Raw genomic sequence first — 16257 nt, 5'->3', positions numbered from 1 at the left:
ACCACTCATTGTTGTTGACAGCGTCTCCAAACCCCGGTGTGTCTACGATGGTTAGCTTGAGCTTCACTCCTTTCTCCTCGATGTCTACAGTGTGTTTGATGATCTCCACGGTTTGGTTGATACGTTCTGCAAATAATCAACACAGAGAAAATGAAAGATAGAAAATGAAGGACAAAACTCTGATGGTGTGATTGACACTTCTGATTTTTCTTTATAATGAATTATGGATACTATTACACGGCTACTTTACATTCACTTTACACGTACATTAACTATCTAACATTTTGAATTTCAAGAATTTATTCTGAAGCAAAGTCATTTAAAAACTGTGTAAACTGTTTGTGGCGCAAAATGTTTCCATCTCATCAATTATAAATCAAAAGAAACAGATTAACTGAACTAACGAGAAATGTAGCTTGTAGCAAATAAAAAAGCTAAAGCAAGAAATGAGTGTGAAGCTAACCAGCAGCAAAAGAGCAATGATTTCATATTGTTCAGGAAATATATTCATTGGGGAAAAAATTACCTAGTTTTACACAAAAATATTTAGGAGAGAAACTGGAAAAAGTGAACAATTGACATGATACAATATTTTATATAAATAAAACATAACTTTTTATCATATTAAATAAAAGAAATCAACAAATAAAGTCACATAAATTCGATCTTATTATTCCGCATTCAACAAAACCGAGTAATATCGAGTAAGCAGTGCATCCATTATGTCTAACACAGAGAGATAATAAATAGCATGAAGACTCACCCTCAGCATTCAGTAACTTCCTGTCTTTGTAGAGGTCTGTGAGGAACAGGCTGTTGACCAGAGTGGATTTTCCCATCCCTGACTCTCCTGCAGCACACACACACACACACACACACATACAGGTACTTATCATGTGAGTATATCTGATGACATTAAATAAAATAAACAAAAAAAAAACAACTCAGTTTCTAGTATGTTAGCAAAACCAACGTAACCCTGCAACAAATCCTTCCTTCACGCAGATTACATTCAGTTTTTTTAATTTAGACAGGTCATCTTTATGTCCCTTTTAAAGGTCTTAGCTTGAATGATATTGTTTCTAATATTTTGTCTATCTGATTTATATCAATGCAGATAGGCTGAATATTAGAAGCATCTCTCCAAAGTGACCACATGGTTCATCAACACTCCTAAAACAGCTGAAACAAGAACTGAACAGTATAACCTCCATGAAGGCAGGATATATTCCAGGGCTACACTTTAGTTTTAGTTGGTTGTACCTCATAAAATGGCAACTGAGTGTGAGTTAGTTAAGATTTCTATAAGGTGTGCATCTTCAACCTGAAACTAACCTGCCACCATCAGCGTGAAATCAAAGCCTTTCTTCACAGACTTTCTGTGGACCTGGTTGGGCAGAGTGGCGAAGCCCACATACTGTTTCTCCTGGAACAGAAAAGAAAGGACACACAGAAGAAGACGAGGTTGTTAGTGTTAGATCTTGCTTTGCTGCAATAAATGATTGTTGCCATCATCAATTTTTCTGACAATTATTGTAGCACTAAAACAATGAATCGATTGATCGAATGGTAGGTTGACAGAAAAACCATTGACAGCTATTTTGCAAATTGAATAACGGTTTCAATCATTTTTCAAGCAGTAAAGGAAAAACCTTCTTTAATTACAGCTTTGCATGTGTGAAGATGTGTTGCTTGTTTTGTATCATGTGGTGTGGTATCACAGAATATCTTTGGGCTTTGGACCGTTGGTGGGACAAAACCAGTCACTAAAAGACATCACTTTACATTTTTCAGTCATATTGTCAGATTCATCAGACATGGAACTAACTGTTAATTTTAGCCTTAAAATATTGTCTTGAGCGACCTCTTGATTGTTTGGTCGACTGCAAAATGTCCATCTCAATTTCCTAAAGCGTACAGTGACGTCTTCAAAGTGCCTCTTCTGTTCAAGTGTCAGTCAAAAGCCAACAATATTTAGTTTACTATCACAAAATACCAGCGGCTGAAAGTAAAAAGATTTACTGTATTCAAGCACATGTAAGCACGTGTGCAATGAGGTGCTTGTTCTGTTAATTTTTTCACAACTGTAGGCTATACTTGTACACTATAAATCAGAGGTATTTCTTGTCCTTTTTAGTACACCACATTTATTTGACTGGTTTAATGCCGATTAGAATTGAAAATGTAATAAGTAAATAATGTGTATGATGTGTTAATGTCTCATAGAAAAGGTCAACGATCAAATAAGACTTTACTGAGCCAGATGGGGGATTCATAGGTTATCCAGGAGTAGCCTACATAAAAGTGATTAAACTTAGCCTCATTTAAGGGACGCACACTTTAAAACATCATTAATTGTAATATAACAATATAATATATGCTATTCTGAACTAAATGAGTATGTTTAGTACTGGTATGTTTGAAAAATGGTTAAAACAGTTAGCTGAATTGATTTTCTGTCATTGAACTAACTGAATAACTGAATGATTGTTTTAGCTCTACAAAGATACACCAAAAACTTAAAGTTCAAATATAGAAGCAGACACCAAATAACTGTTAGAGAGCTCTGCAGATTTTTAATGTGGAGACAAAATGGATGTGGCAACGTCTGCAGCAATAAAATGACCACAACAGACAGACGGGGTCTATAATACAGAAAATCTACAACTGCATGGAAAAACACGTGCGCAGCATTCCTCTCCGAGCAGCTGAGAATAACCAGCGTCTCAGACTTTCCACTGAACCCCTCAGAAACACAAAGAGAGCCAGAGGATACCAGTCTCTCACTGTGTCGGACAGTAGCTCCCGTTCCTGCTGCATCTGGCAGGACGTCATCTTTAACCCACAACGCTACACACTGACATGTGTAGATATAAATACGCACTCGAGGCCCGCAGAGAGCATTCACACTCAGACAGAGGCGACATTCAACCGTCCTGAAAAGCTCTTTTTCACTCTGCAAACACACGAGCCAAACACACAGTCAGCGTCCTTATACGCTGTCATAACTTGTCATAGGCATTTCCGACAGCCCCCTCGGGTGAGGATCCCATTTATGGAAACACACACACACATTCACACACAAAAACCCAGGCAGTGCAATAAGAGCAGGGCAGCAACACTTGCCAAAGAGCCAAAGGTGTAAGAATGAGAAAAGCTGCTGATAAAGCTGCAGATAAAGCATTGAGTAATCTCAGCAGTAAATCTGACCCTGTGTAGAAATATCACGAGTGGAAACTGAACTCAGACACCTCCGCAGAGAGAAAACAGCAAAAAGATGCTGGCAGATCGTCAACAGGTGTGAGGGCTTCCTATTTGTGCTGCTCTGAACTAAACCTGATCTCGCTGACAGTGTTTTTCATTGTCTATGCATAACTTCCTGACATCTTTCCACTCTTTTCGTCTATTCTGCACACATTTCTTCCCATCAACCCAACTCGTTACCTTCTGTCTGGCCGTTCTCACTCGTGGGCACAGCAGCCGTTCCACCAGTTTTTCTTGCAGCATGATGGCATCCATCCTAAACCGCTCCGGCACTGACGGACCAAAATAGCCACTAGTCTCAGAAAGTTAAAAAACAGCCCAGCAGGGAACAAATGTGAAGGCTCTCGACCTTGATAATCTCTAAAACACTTCTTTCCTGCTCTGGCTCTTTAAATCTGTTGCTCCTGCCCTCCTTCTCTAGATTGCCCTTTGTTTTTTTCCCCCAGCCTTATTTCTTTCCTTATTTCTTCCTCTACTCTGCCCTACAGCGGTCCGACTTTTCCCTGTTCAGACAGGTATGGAGGAATTCTCACTGAGAGAGGGACGGAGACGCAGAGAGAGAGAGCAAGAGAGAGGTGGCAATTTGAGGGAGGAAACAAGGGAGGGATGATAGAAACGAAGGTCTAAAAGAAACTCATTCATTCGGCCTGAATTCCCTCCCCCAGCCCTGACGGTTGAAAAATAAATCCCTGCACGGAGAGAAATGACCACCAGCTCAAGAAACTCACAGACAGAAAGTGTAGACACTTTGTTTTGTGGAGCTGGAAGAAGTGAAACAAACAAGGACTTGTATGAACTTGAGAAGGCCAAAAGCTGCAGAGAAAACAAAACATAAAAACAGAGGCTGCAAGTGCAGACCTGTGGAGCGAGATAATCAAGTAAATCAACTTGTGAATCATTATGTTTGGTGAGTGTCACAGAGTCTGTGTTGAACTGTGCCTTAAAGCGGAGCCAACGGTTCTTTGTTTGAGGTGACAATCAGTGGAGGAGGAAGTGCCCTAAAAGTACAAGTACAAATAATGTAGAAATACTCCATAACATAAGTGCCATCAGCATAAATGTACTCTCAGTACATCACAGTAAAAGTACTTGTTCCGCAAATGGCCGATGAACGATATTATTACGAGTATTTTGGTGTTGTTGCTGGTCAAACTTTAGGTTGTTTAATTACCTCACACGAAGTCAGGAAGTTTAATCCACTCCCAACCAATCCCCTGGGTCATGATACGATTAGTGGATTAAAGTTTTTTGGGGCATTTCTCTCTAATCTTTGATTTTTTGTGAAAAAAAATAAAAAATTCATTTTAACTCTTTGGGTCAAAATGAAAAAACATCTGAGGAGTTCAGAGGACAAATATTCAACAAAAGTACGTCTAAACTTTGTTGTATCAAGATAGAAGAAATAAGAAATTGATATCAAAACATGGTTGAATGCCACTGCCGGTTGTTATGAGTGAGTTTTCCAGGTACACATCATCATCAGTTTTTACTGATTATACAAGTTTTCGCTACTTGTGCTACCTCTTCACTACACTGATCATTTACCTGTAAAAAAAACAAAAAAAAACCAAAAAACTAAATTGAAGCATACCGTTATTCAATATTTTTTATATTTAATTTCACATGGCTTAAAAACTGATGTTTTGTTTCTTTTTTCTATAGGAAAACCTAAAAGTACTTAAAAGTATAATCTTTGGACACAGCTATAATAACCAGCTTCTGGCTGCAGCTTCATATTTTCAGTACAGACACGTGAGGGATATCAAACTTCTTATCCCTTATCAAGAGAGCACATACTTCCCCTAAATGTCACACGTCACATATTTTTCATCAAACAATCAATTGTTTTTATTTGGTTGTTAAAATAAATTCTGTAATTATCCCTATGGTGTCATTTTTAGCTGGAAAATACTCATGTATGTTGTGTGAGCGGCCTGATGGAGAGCTGCTCGGGTTTAAACGTTGGTCTAGACATTAATGAAGAGGATGTAAAGGGAATCAGCCACAACGTTGTCTGCCTGCTGTGGGCTCTTTAGGAGTGTGTGTGTGTGTGTGTGTGTGTGTGTGTGTGTGTGTGTGTGTGTGTGTGTGTGTGTGTGCAGAGGTGAAGGAGGTACATTTCATGGCAGAGGTTGGACTCAATTGATTCCAGATGTGACAGCGGTGTGTGTGTGTGTGTGTGTGTGTGTGTGTGTGTGTGTGTGTGTGTGTGTGTGTGTGTGTGTGTGTGTGTGTGTGTGTGTGTGTGTGTGTGTGTGTGTGTGTGAGCTCAGGATGGGTGTGTCCCACGCATACATGATGTGGGCAGCAGAGTATAAATGCTCTTTGAAATAAAAGAAGCTGGCCTTGTTTTTTTTCTCTTTTCGTCCCCCGAGCAGGCCCGCCCCGTGGTGATGCCACGTACAGGATGTGACGGCCCCACTCCACACCACAGGAGGGAGACAGAGGACTCCGAGAGAATAAAAAAAAGTCAATGGTTTGACCTCTCTGACTCCTCTTGGAGAGAAAGAACAACACTGCTTTTGTCAGCGGGGATGATGCAGATGCAAAGAGCTGCATGCTGCACAAGACAAAAAAGTAAGATGCTGGATGAAGAGTTTAGATCACGGTGAGGAGAGATGACTGAGTGTGTGTGGAGGTCGGTGGGTCTATCAATCTGAATAGAAGAAAGGAACAGATGTCTAAAAACAATGGTCTTAAAACAGACCCCTGGCTAAACCCCCACCGTTAGTCTTTCTCAGTGGACAGCTGTTCCCTTTCTCACACACACACACACACACACACACACACACACACACACACACACACACACACACACACACACACACACACACACACACACACACACACACACACACACACACACACACACACACACACACACACACACGCGTCTATTGTTACTTGCTAATTCGACATTATGTTCAATTGAACACCCTTTCATTACTGAATGAGGCCAGAAAGTTCTGCATTGGATGATGTAATTCATTCAGACGCTCACTCTGATGCTGCTTTTACCTCTCCAGTAACACTTCTTATCACTTATTAAACACTTATGCACCAGATGGACTTAATAATGAACCCTAGGTATAAATAAATAAAGCTTAACATCCCACTTGTTGATTATCAGACCAGGATTGGCCTCCAAACTAGTTGTGATGTTAAAAACGCCAGAAAAACAGACTGCGAATGAGCTTGAAGAAACTTTCCACTTGCAGCAGAAGAGAAGTAACACTGCCTAAAACATTAGTTGGAGGGACACCCCTGCCCCATCCCTTCTTTTACATTAAAAATGTTCTTATTTTAAGCCTCTCGGTGCTTTTCTGCCTTCTTTCTACATTTACTTCTAGATTATCATGTACTTTCTCTCGATTCCTGATCACATGTGTAATGAAATAAATGAACTATCAATACACGTAGATACATTTGGACAAAGAAACATTTGAAGAGATGTGTACGTTGCGCAGGACACAAAATAGCCTCCAACTTTATGAGTTTCCCATGTTGTTTTGCTTTGTTACCAGACAGCAGAAGGGACTTCTTCACTGTCAGAGTATCATTTCAGAGATGACATGACTGTGTTTGTTTGTTTGTCAGTATGTTGGATGCCCCTGCAGAGGCACAGATGCAGAGATCAGCCACTCAAACTGCAGGCATCGCTCCACTTCTTCTTCTCAGTCATACAAAGTCGTATCCATAAAGGAAGTGACTCTCAAAAGGCCACAGCACCCAAGTCCACTGCCAGGGGACACACACAAACACACAGCACCCCACACCCCATCACTGCCTGCTGCCAAGGGCTTTCAAGAAGAAAAAACAAATCCACAGGGATGAGACACTACAACACAGACACACTTTCAATCTCTTAAACAACCATGAAAAACTCAGCATCATCCTTTTGACAGTTGGCTTTTTCACACCACACAGACAAACAGACTTCTGTGATCACTGTTACAACTGCAGCATCACTTCAGGCTGTCCACTGATCAACATGTTTACTGATAACATGATAGCATGTGTCCGCAGTGAGGCGCCTTGTTTTGTGCACGTCCAGAGTCCAAATGAGTCTTCCTCAAGTCGAATTACTTGACTTTAATGTTAAGAAAACAGAAGTGATGTGGTCACAAACTATTTAAGAACATATATTTATGTTACGCAACAATTTCTAACTGAAGTTACCAAACAGTAGTCTTGCTCTTACTGGTCAAAAAAAAAAAGTAAGACTCCATCAATAAAACCACTCAAAGCATTACTTTAAACTGTAGATTTTACAGAACAAAAGCAAAGATTTGAAGCAAAGTTGAATTGAATATTCCTCCAATCGTGACAAACAATAACAGTAACTTATTCAGCAAAATAAAAAGGTGGTCACGTGAGGCTGGGGCACCGAGGCGATCGGAGGTAAATGGTAACAGCACAATGCTAACACGCTCCCAATGACCAGCGCCGGCATGCTGATGAACTAAGCAGTGCAACAGATTAGCCACATACAGCTGTGATGATGGGATGTCGTCAGTTCTGCAGATACTTGATGTAGGCGCAAAATGAAAAGGAGTCAACAAAGTGATTTGAACTTATTGTGAGGGCAAACCTTATGTCTGTACCAAAGTTCATGGCAGTCCATCCAATAGTTGTTGAAATATTTTAGTCTGAACTGAAGGGGGAACAACCGACGTGCAGGCCGACACTGACAAAGGAATCCTGAAAAATTTACATCAATGAAAAGTACATGACCAATCTCCAAAGCTTCTGGAGAAATGAGAGCAGGTGTCCAGTTAATCTTCACTCTTGCTCAGACCAGTGCAAGCTCACCATGATCTTGAAACTCAGTCAGTTCAATCATGGTAATAACCAAGCTTTACATTGTGTGAGTGCTCAGAACTTAAAGCAGCCAGACGGCCTGTGATGCACCCGTGAAGGGCGGTGACCTTTACCGATGACTTCTCTGGATCTTCCCAGATGACCCGCTGACGCTTTCACATCATTAAACCCGAATGCTTCCTCTAATTGTTGCTCACTCGGCTGGATGGTGATTCAGTAAGTGAGGCAAAGAGGGAGATAAGGGGAGACAAGAGGGGTGATGGTGGGTGAGACAGACGGATGTGGGCTGAAAAACAACATAAAGATGCCCCCCACCCTCCCCTTATGTTTTGTCTCCCTGGAGATGCAGAGGCCAGCATGCACTTGGCTCTTTAACATGCTAATCTGACAGCATGTAATTGCTCAGGCAGCAATAAAACTGCTTCACTGAAGGACACTTGGCTGTTTTAGTATCTGCCTATACAAAGACAAATGAGACTCGTGGGAGCCCGGCTGTAACTTCATGTGGTTAAGAGAAATTGTTCAGGAAGGTTGGAAGTTGTGCAAAACAATAGAGAAACTCCTGGTGCGTCTATATTTTTCTTTTTGTCAAAAATCCCACAAAAAGACCAAAACAAACAAAGAATTGCTCGACTGAAAACGTCTGTTTAGCCAAAATGTCATTTATCTAATTTCTCTGGACCACAGAACTCCACTAATGTCCAAAAACTATGAAACACACATCAATCAGCCACGTTGCGACACACTTGATTCAACATGTACTGTGCTGCTTCTGTAAACAGTCACTAACAGGCCAAGTGTGTATTAATCCGCAACTGAAAATAGTCCCAAACAAATTCATTATTTACTCATGTTTGAGCAACGATCGCTAAAAACGGCACCGTCCAGCCTGAGCTTTGTATTTGCAGCCTGCTTTGGTTTACTGAGATGGAGCTACGGATGGTTAAACTATCATGATCCGGAGGATCTCTCTGACTATGTCTAAATTGACTTAAATTGAGCTCGACAATTCATTTTTTGTGCTTGGAGACTGCAGTTGAGAAAATCATCTCGACAAAGTGTCGAGCTAAATGTGAATGTAAAGTCAAGACAGTCGAAGAACAAATAAATAAGTTCACCTTCAGTTGAGATTGTTTTGTGAATTGTTGTTTCCAAGATCAAGAATATACTGTCAAGTACAACAATAACATCAACCTCATGCTTCCATAGGAAATAAATCCAACATATCCAGTATTTTCTAGTCAATTATTAACTTTACATGTGATTGACAAAGGTATAAATCAGATGTTTTTTTTGCTATTTAATAAGCTGGGAACGGTTTCAAAATAATCTGTTCTCTTCAGTTGTTTCATTGGACTACTGCTCAAACTCCTGATCCCTATTTCCAAAGAACTCATAATCCCAAACATTTCCCAGTCGACTAAATACTTACAAACATTTTTCTCAAAGGCTCTCTCTATCTGGGCCAGCCTTCAGTACTTTACAAAAGCTTTTTGAAACGTGGTGCCGAGACTGTGCTGTGTGACTAAACCCGTAACATAAAAGAGGAGAGAACGGGTGGTGAGTTGTTTCAGGTACAAGACGACCGTTCACACACACACACACACACACACACACACACACACACACACACACACACACACACACACACACACACACACACACACACACACACACACACACACACACACACACACACACACACACACACACACACACAATCCACTGGATCACTGGAATTACATCCATGTTTGCAGTATGACAAAATGAAGGTATGTGAATGAGAGGCAGGGCTTTGCCATCTCAAACACCTGAAGCAGGACGAAGGTGCCAACAGAGGAAAAACCCTCCAAAGAAAACATGCAGAGTCAGAAACACACAGAGGCTGCGTGATCCGAACAAACTGTACTGACGGATCCAACGTAGTGGAATAAATGGAGTGATTTAATTCTTCTCAAGTAAGACCTTCTCCTGTAAGAACTGTCTTGGGTATGAACCCATCTAGGAAAGCTATTTATTTTAACAAGTTATATATGACCTTTATTTAACCAGGTAGAATCAATTGAGAACCAATTCTCATTTACAATGATGACCTGTCATTTGATTTTGTTAGACCTGAAGTTGGTCGGTCAGTCAATACAAGCAGATGCACTGCAGCCTAAAAGTGTTCAAACCAACCAAACCTTACACTTGAGTTGAGATCCTAACATTTCCAAAGACAGCAAAACTTTCAAGCAAATGTGTCAAAAATGATGAAAATATACAGTATTATAATATTTAGATTCTCTGGAGAGATGCAACCATATAACTAGTAGAGTTTGGGCAAGATGACAGAGTCTGAAAGTGTGAAATGAGACAATTTTCTAACCCTAAAGTTGCTTAGAACAATTGTTTGACACTTCTCATTTGCCTTCTGGCAGACAGTGAGATGAGAAGATCAATAACACGCTCATGGCTGTCCATTAAATATAGATAAGCGAAGCTAGCAGGTGGCTAGCTTAGCACAAAAACTGGAATCAGTGGGAAACAGAGTGGCTTCTGTCCAAAGTCCACTAAAGCTCTCTAATGAACACGTCACCTGTTTAACCTGTATGAAAGGAAAGTGCCACAATGACCATTCACCATTTTATGCTGCATTATGTGCCGGACTATTTATTGGCTGGGAGCAGTTATTTTCCAAGCAGGTTACCTGTCAACTGCACAAAGTTTGCCACTAAAACAGAGACAGTTGTTTTTAGACATCGAGACATGCCGTGTTAGTCAGAGAGGTTTGGAGGTTTGGGGAGGCGTCATTGGACTTCAGATGGACTTTGTCACCTTTAAGGCTCGATGTTTCTAAGTGTTCCCAGTCTCTATACTAACTGGCTTTCCAACATAAGCACATGAGAATTTCCTAGAAAGTCTAACTATGTCTTTTAGGGGAAAATGTTACGTGTGAAGAGGAAGAGCAGCAGGGGGCTCAAATCCTCGGTCTTAATACCCGACCCTCCCCCTGAGATACGCCTGTTCTGCTCTGCAGCTGGTCCTCACTGGGAGTCCACGAGGGTCCCATCTGTGGCAGTGAGAGTGTGTGTGCGTGTGTGTGTGTGTGTGTGTGTGTGTGTGTGTGTGTGTGTGTGTGTGTGTGTGTGTGTGTGTGTGTGTGTGTGTTTAAAGACAGAGGGAGTAAGTAGGAGAATAAAGAGTGAAGAGTGAAATGACTTGAGTGTATTTGAAGTGAAGTGACACACATGCGCTCTCGCAGACGCATCTGACTCAACATCTGTTCACCGCTGCAGTGAGAAAGCAGCGTGTCAAGCAACCTGTGATCTGACAACACCGATAGAAAAGACACCAAGTTGTGATAATGCAGAGAGACTTGCTCAAAGTCAAGCTCTTCTGGTACCAATAATAGTAACGGTTAGTGGTGTTTCTAATGCAGCAAAAAAAAGTTAGCAAGCCATCTGTAAATATAAATGTTAATAATACAAATTCATAAAGTCTTTAAATGTGAATGTGAAAATGTTATTAATAAATTTAAGAAAATTGTAGATGCGCTGTGAACAAGCGGTCAACTGAGTTAAAAAGACAAAGACAGTATAAAGGATAAACATCAACAAGAAATTTTCTTCAACCAGGAAACCCAAAAATGTGTCTTATTAATGACCTACAACTTTTACATAAAGCATTAGTAAATTACTTATTAACCATTAATATAAATTATGAATAAATACCATTTATTGCTATGCTGTAATATCAGCGGCAATCCAGGGTTTTGTTTTAGTAAATTTGTGTTTATTTTGGCAAAAAAAAAAAATTTTCTCTCTTTTTGTCTTTTTTTTTTTTTATCTGTACACATTTCCTCTGAGATGTTCGGTGCAAGAAAACACCATAAAAAAAAAAAAAAAGGAGGAACGACAGAAGATGGATCCCTCTTAAGGACATAATAATAATTACACGTTCTAATATGACCTCATAATATATATATATATATATATATATATATATATATATATATATAAAAGACCTGTTAATACACTTTGTTTAGTAGTTCATCGTGCTTCTGTTCTGTTCTGTAGATGACTCGCTATAAGTAAACAGAGAACACAAAATGTAACATTGAAAAAGTGTATTTGCGACTCAATTTTTCATTTTTACAAATATAAAATCAATTATTATTTTGTCAACTGCTGCTTCCAATAGTTTTTGGTGAGACTGATTCACTAACCGTTATTTGCTTGTTCAGATGACTGCAGCAACACCGAGCGTATCTGAAAGTGTCGTCAAAACATGTACACGCATATGAATGTATTTATAGTGCTGATCATCTTATTTTAGAGGTGCTGTGCGTCTCTATCAGTGACACACTCAACCTAACTGCTGGTGAAACTGTGATGGCGGGTTTTCTCTTTTGGTTTCTAATATGTGATGAAAAATGTGTTCTCTGTATTTCCTCCCACACACAGAATAATCACCGCACGGGATTGTGGGTAGGTCAGATGGCGTCGTCCACTCCATCATATCAGAGAAGTGATGAAAACAGATTAAAAAAAGACTGTTTCCCGGCAACGCAATACCGCTGCTGAGGAAGTGACGGGAGCGTTTCGGGGGATGTGAGCGAGAGAGACGTGGAAATAGAAAGACAAGAAGGGAGGGGAGTGTTTTGAAAATATTGGTTTAGGATTGATTATCAGCTCCGATCCTTTCAGCAGCTATGATCTCAGCATTAGGTCATGATTGCTGTTGTTTCCAACTCTCCCTCCTCCTCCACCTCCTCCTCTGCAGCCTGCATGTTCCACAATATGAGATATTTTTCACAGGTGTCAGATGCAGCAGAGCATGTGGGAGTGAAGAGCGAGTGGCGGCCAACAGCGAAACCTCACAAGGTGTAAAAACGGTAGTAATCTGAACGCTGAGCACGAGTGAATCACTACATGTTTTGTACGAGGAAAGCAACAGCTGCTTTAACGGCCATTTTACAGATCTTTCACCGTCGATGCTCCAACTGGAAATCATACTACTCCAGGTTTGCGTCATAATTTCATGTGCTTCTGTGTGCACACCGCAGTAGTGACACCATGTGACCACAGTGATTTCAACCACTGAACTGGATCCAACTGTGGATTTCTGGAAGAAAACAAATGCAACCTGTCGAGCAAATTTCTGCCAGTAATGAGGAGGGCGGAGGACGACAGGAGGGAACTGGACAAATACGGGACTGAGACCAAAAAAAGGAAGCTAAATCGGACAAAGTGAACAGGCAAAGGTGCAAAAATAAGAGAGCAAATAGTTTAAAGTTTTCTTTTTATGCTTCTCATCTTTATATTCCCAAAAACAATACTTCAAATTCAGACTTCTGTGCAACTCAAATACAGGTGGTGGAAAGTAACCAATTTACTCAAGTATTGTATTTAGGTACCTTTTTTAGGTACATGTAGACTAATTATATGTATTCTTTTTCTATTTTCACCACTTAGTACATCTACCTTTAACTCCACTATATTTATTGGACGTTACATGAAAATTATGATTATTCTTTGATTTATCAGTCGTAATGATTCAATAACATATTATGATTGTATTATGTAATTCTGTGGTGTCCTGGTGACCCATGAGATTAACATGCTGAACATGTAATCTCATTGCTCCTAGTTTAAATCCATTATCTCCCCTCATTCACTGTCTACTTAAAAAAAAAAAAAAAAAAAAAAATACTTTAAATGAGACTCTGAAAGATGCTATTCTGCACGATAGGAACATTTAATGTTCATACAATATAATATTTTGCTGTTGCTTTTAATAATACTCTACTTCTAAAATCAAGTATAATTTTGAATGCAGTACTACGTCATGGAGTAGCCTGCCCTATACGACATTTACTTACAGCAAATACAACAACACTGTGAGACTCAGACACTTGCTTAAGGACACATCAAAACACAAGTATTCCCAGTACTTTAACGGCAATATTAATTTATTGATATTAATTTTGTTTCAGGTTTAATGCTATTTAGAAGAGAAGCCCGGCAACGCAAATGCATTACTTTGTCAATAAATTAATGTAATTCTGATTCAATGATGCTTTTGGTGCGAAGGCTGAGTATAGAGTGAGGAACAGTAAAGTGGATCTACTGAGCTGTCATAGTCACAGTCAGACATTTATTCCACCTTCATGAACATTGTAATGTTACTGATGTGGAGGCTGCAGTTTGTGGTGCTGTCCAGTTATATTGTGTAATTTCTGAGAGGTGTTTCTACTTAGTCTATTTAATATCACTGCAAACCCCGTTGAAAACATGTATATCTACTATCCAAAGAATGTCTGCGGCAATTTTGGTCGTATTTTAATGAATATTGGTGGTTAGCGCTGCTAACAGCCTCTCAGGTAAGAGGAGGGGTTTGAGTTCCCCCGTCGTCATTTGACCACGCCCACTTGCAAATCCACTAAAATAAAAATAAAAAATTCGCCGGGAGAGACGCATGTACCAACTTTCATGAGTTTTTGAATATGATAAAGCCTCCAAAAGTGCAGTTGTTTACGGAGAATAATAATAACGCGGAATAATAATTCCTTGAAGAACAATCGGGCTGGCGAGCCATCGCTGCTCGGACCCTAATAACACCTCTCAATCTAATTCAGCAGCACCACCAAATTTAACCTTTAAACTGATCATAGAACAAATCACCTCGCTACACTTTCATTGAGGTAGGATCTATTGCAATTAAGTGATGCTAATTAGCAGCTGTAGAAAAATAAATGGTTAAATGCATATTTACACATACATTTTTCCATTAATTGCAAATTATTGCAGGAGCATATTATTACCACAAATCTGAATCTATTTTTGCTTTCGCATCAGAAATGATTCCTCTTTTATAAAATTTGAGCTGCTCAGATAATGTTTTTTATACTATCAGGTTCAACTCAATCATCAAGCGCGCGCACGCACTCCAGGCTCACGTACTGCCATCAGACACTATATGCAAAGAGGAAGAGGGGGAGGAGGAAGGCCCGGGGTCAGCAGAGACCCGACCTCCCCTGCACGCTCACGTGGCAGCTGTGTTTCTCCGCTGAACAATGGCTGAACAATGGTCGGGAAGGGTTCACTAAAGGCAGCGGCTGTAATCAGGAGCTGTGCCGATGTAAATTTGACAATTGGGTCAGCCCATCAGAGGACTCGGTGACTGATGATCGCTAATAATTCAGCAGGCAGCGGCGGAGGAGAGGATGGAGAGCTGGATGCTGCGTTTTGGGTACCATGTTGGCTGCTCGCCTCTTGCGGCGTCGGCCTGCTCCACATACGCGTCTAAAAATGAAACGTAAACCCCCACCACCCCCTCCGCCGCCTGTCAGTCCGGTGATCAGCGCTCAGCCTGTGATGGCATGGCTGCACACACAGCATCGAGCGTTTAGAAATCTGACAGGCAACCAAAACGCACATCGAAAAAAAACACCAAGAATGTGAGATTTGACACGTAAATATCGCTGATGCCGCTGCAACCGAGGTGGTGCGGTCTGAAGTTACGACTGCAATGCCCTAAATATGCACTCTCAATCGCATTTATTATCATAAAAGCACCACATGAAAGGCTGTTTCCTACCTCTGAGCAGTCCTCTATTGGCCATCACAGGGGTGGATGAGAAGAAGGCGCAGGTGCGGGGATGCAGAGCGACGCCCAGGGAGACAAGAGACACATGAAGCAATCGTTGCATTGATCCCCAAATCAATTCATATCGCTGCAGACGAAAACCCAGAGAAGCACGCTCACCTGTTTTGACCGGGATCCGGCTTTTGTACCTGTTGTTGGACGTCATCTTTTCACCGCTCTCCTCCCTCGATTTCACCGAAGCGACGCTCACAGACAGCGGCCTCTCGCCTCGCCTCCAAACCCCGGACAGACAGCAGGAGGGCGGACTGAGCTAGCAGATGAAAATCCCTCCTCCTCCTCAGTCAGCCAGTCACACTGCAGAGTTTCCACCAGCGGGGTACAGCCTGCAGGATGCTGTGAGGGTCAGATCCGTAACCTCACCGACATCAGCTCGACATTTGAAACACAACCGGTCTGCATTATAACGTCAGAAATAGATTGTTGTTTTTTAAATGACGTTTTTTAAAAAAATAAAAAAATAGCAGCACCGAAATGCATTCTGAAGTCGTTCTCTCTCTACAGACGCTGTGTATGTAGAGGATC

General features: G+C 40.7%; 1 protein-coding gene across 2 annotated transcripts in view; it reads right to left on the bottom strand.

Annotated features, from left to right (window-relative positions):
* Positions 1-15982, bottom strand: part of septin5a (septin 5a) — a 21314-nt gene extending 5332 nt beyond the window's left edge. The window contains exons 1-5 of one of the 2 annotated variants that reach the window (XM_069707796.1): positions 15835-15982; positions 15667-15680; positions 1336-1426; positions 764-850; positions 3-126 (exon numbers count right to left, since the gene is read on the bottom strand). In XM_069707796.1, coding sequence (XP_069563897.1) covers positions 3-126; positions 764-850; positions 1336-1426; positions 15667-15680; positions 15835-15880 — 362 coding nt within the window. In that variant the 5' untranslated portion in view covers positions 15881-15982. Of the gene's footprint in view, positions 1-2; positions 127-763; positions 851-1335; positions 1427-3444; positions 3781-15666; positions 15681-15834 lie in introns of those variants that run through there. The other variant, XM_069707795.1, reaches the window with a different exon arrangement.
* Between the last annotated feature and the right edge of the window lie 275 nt (positions 15983-16257).

The sequence above is a fragment of the Brachyistius frenatus genome, unplaced genomic scaffold (assembly GCF_029030835.1).
Source record: "Brachyistius frenatus isolate BFR_SWC_R1_liver_20210118 unplaced genomic scaffold, ASM2903083v1 Contig_72, whole genome shotgun sequence".
Taxonomy (NCBI): domain Eukaryota; kingdom Metazoa; phylum Chordata; class Actinopteri; family Embiotocidae; genus Brachyistius; species Brachyistius frenatus.
Note: the sequence above shows the minus strand (reverse complement) of the source record. Positions and strands in the feature narration are given on the sequence as shown.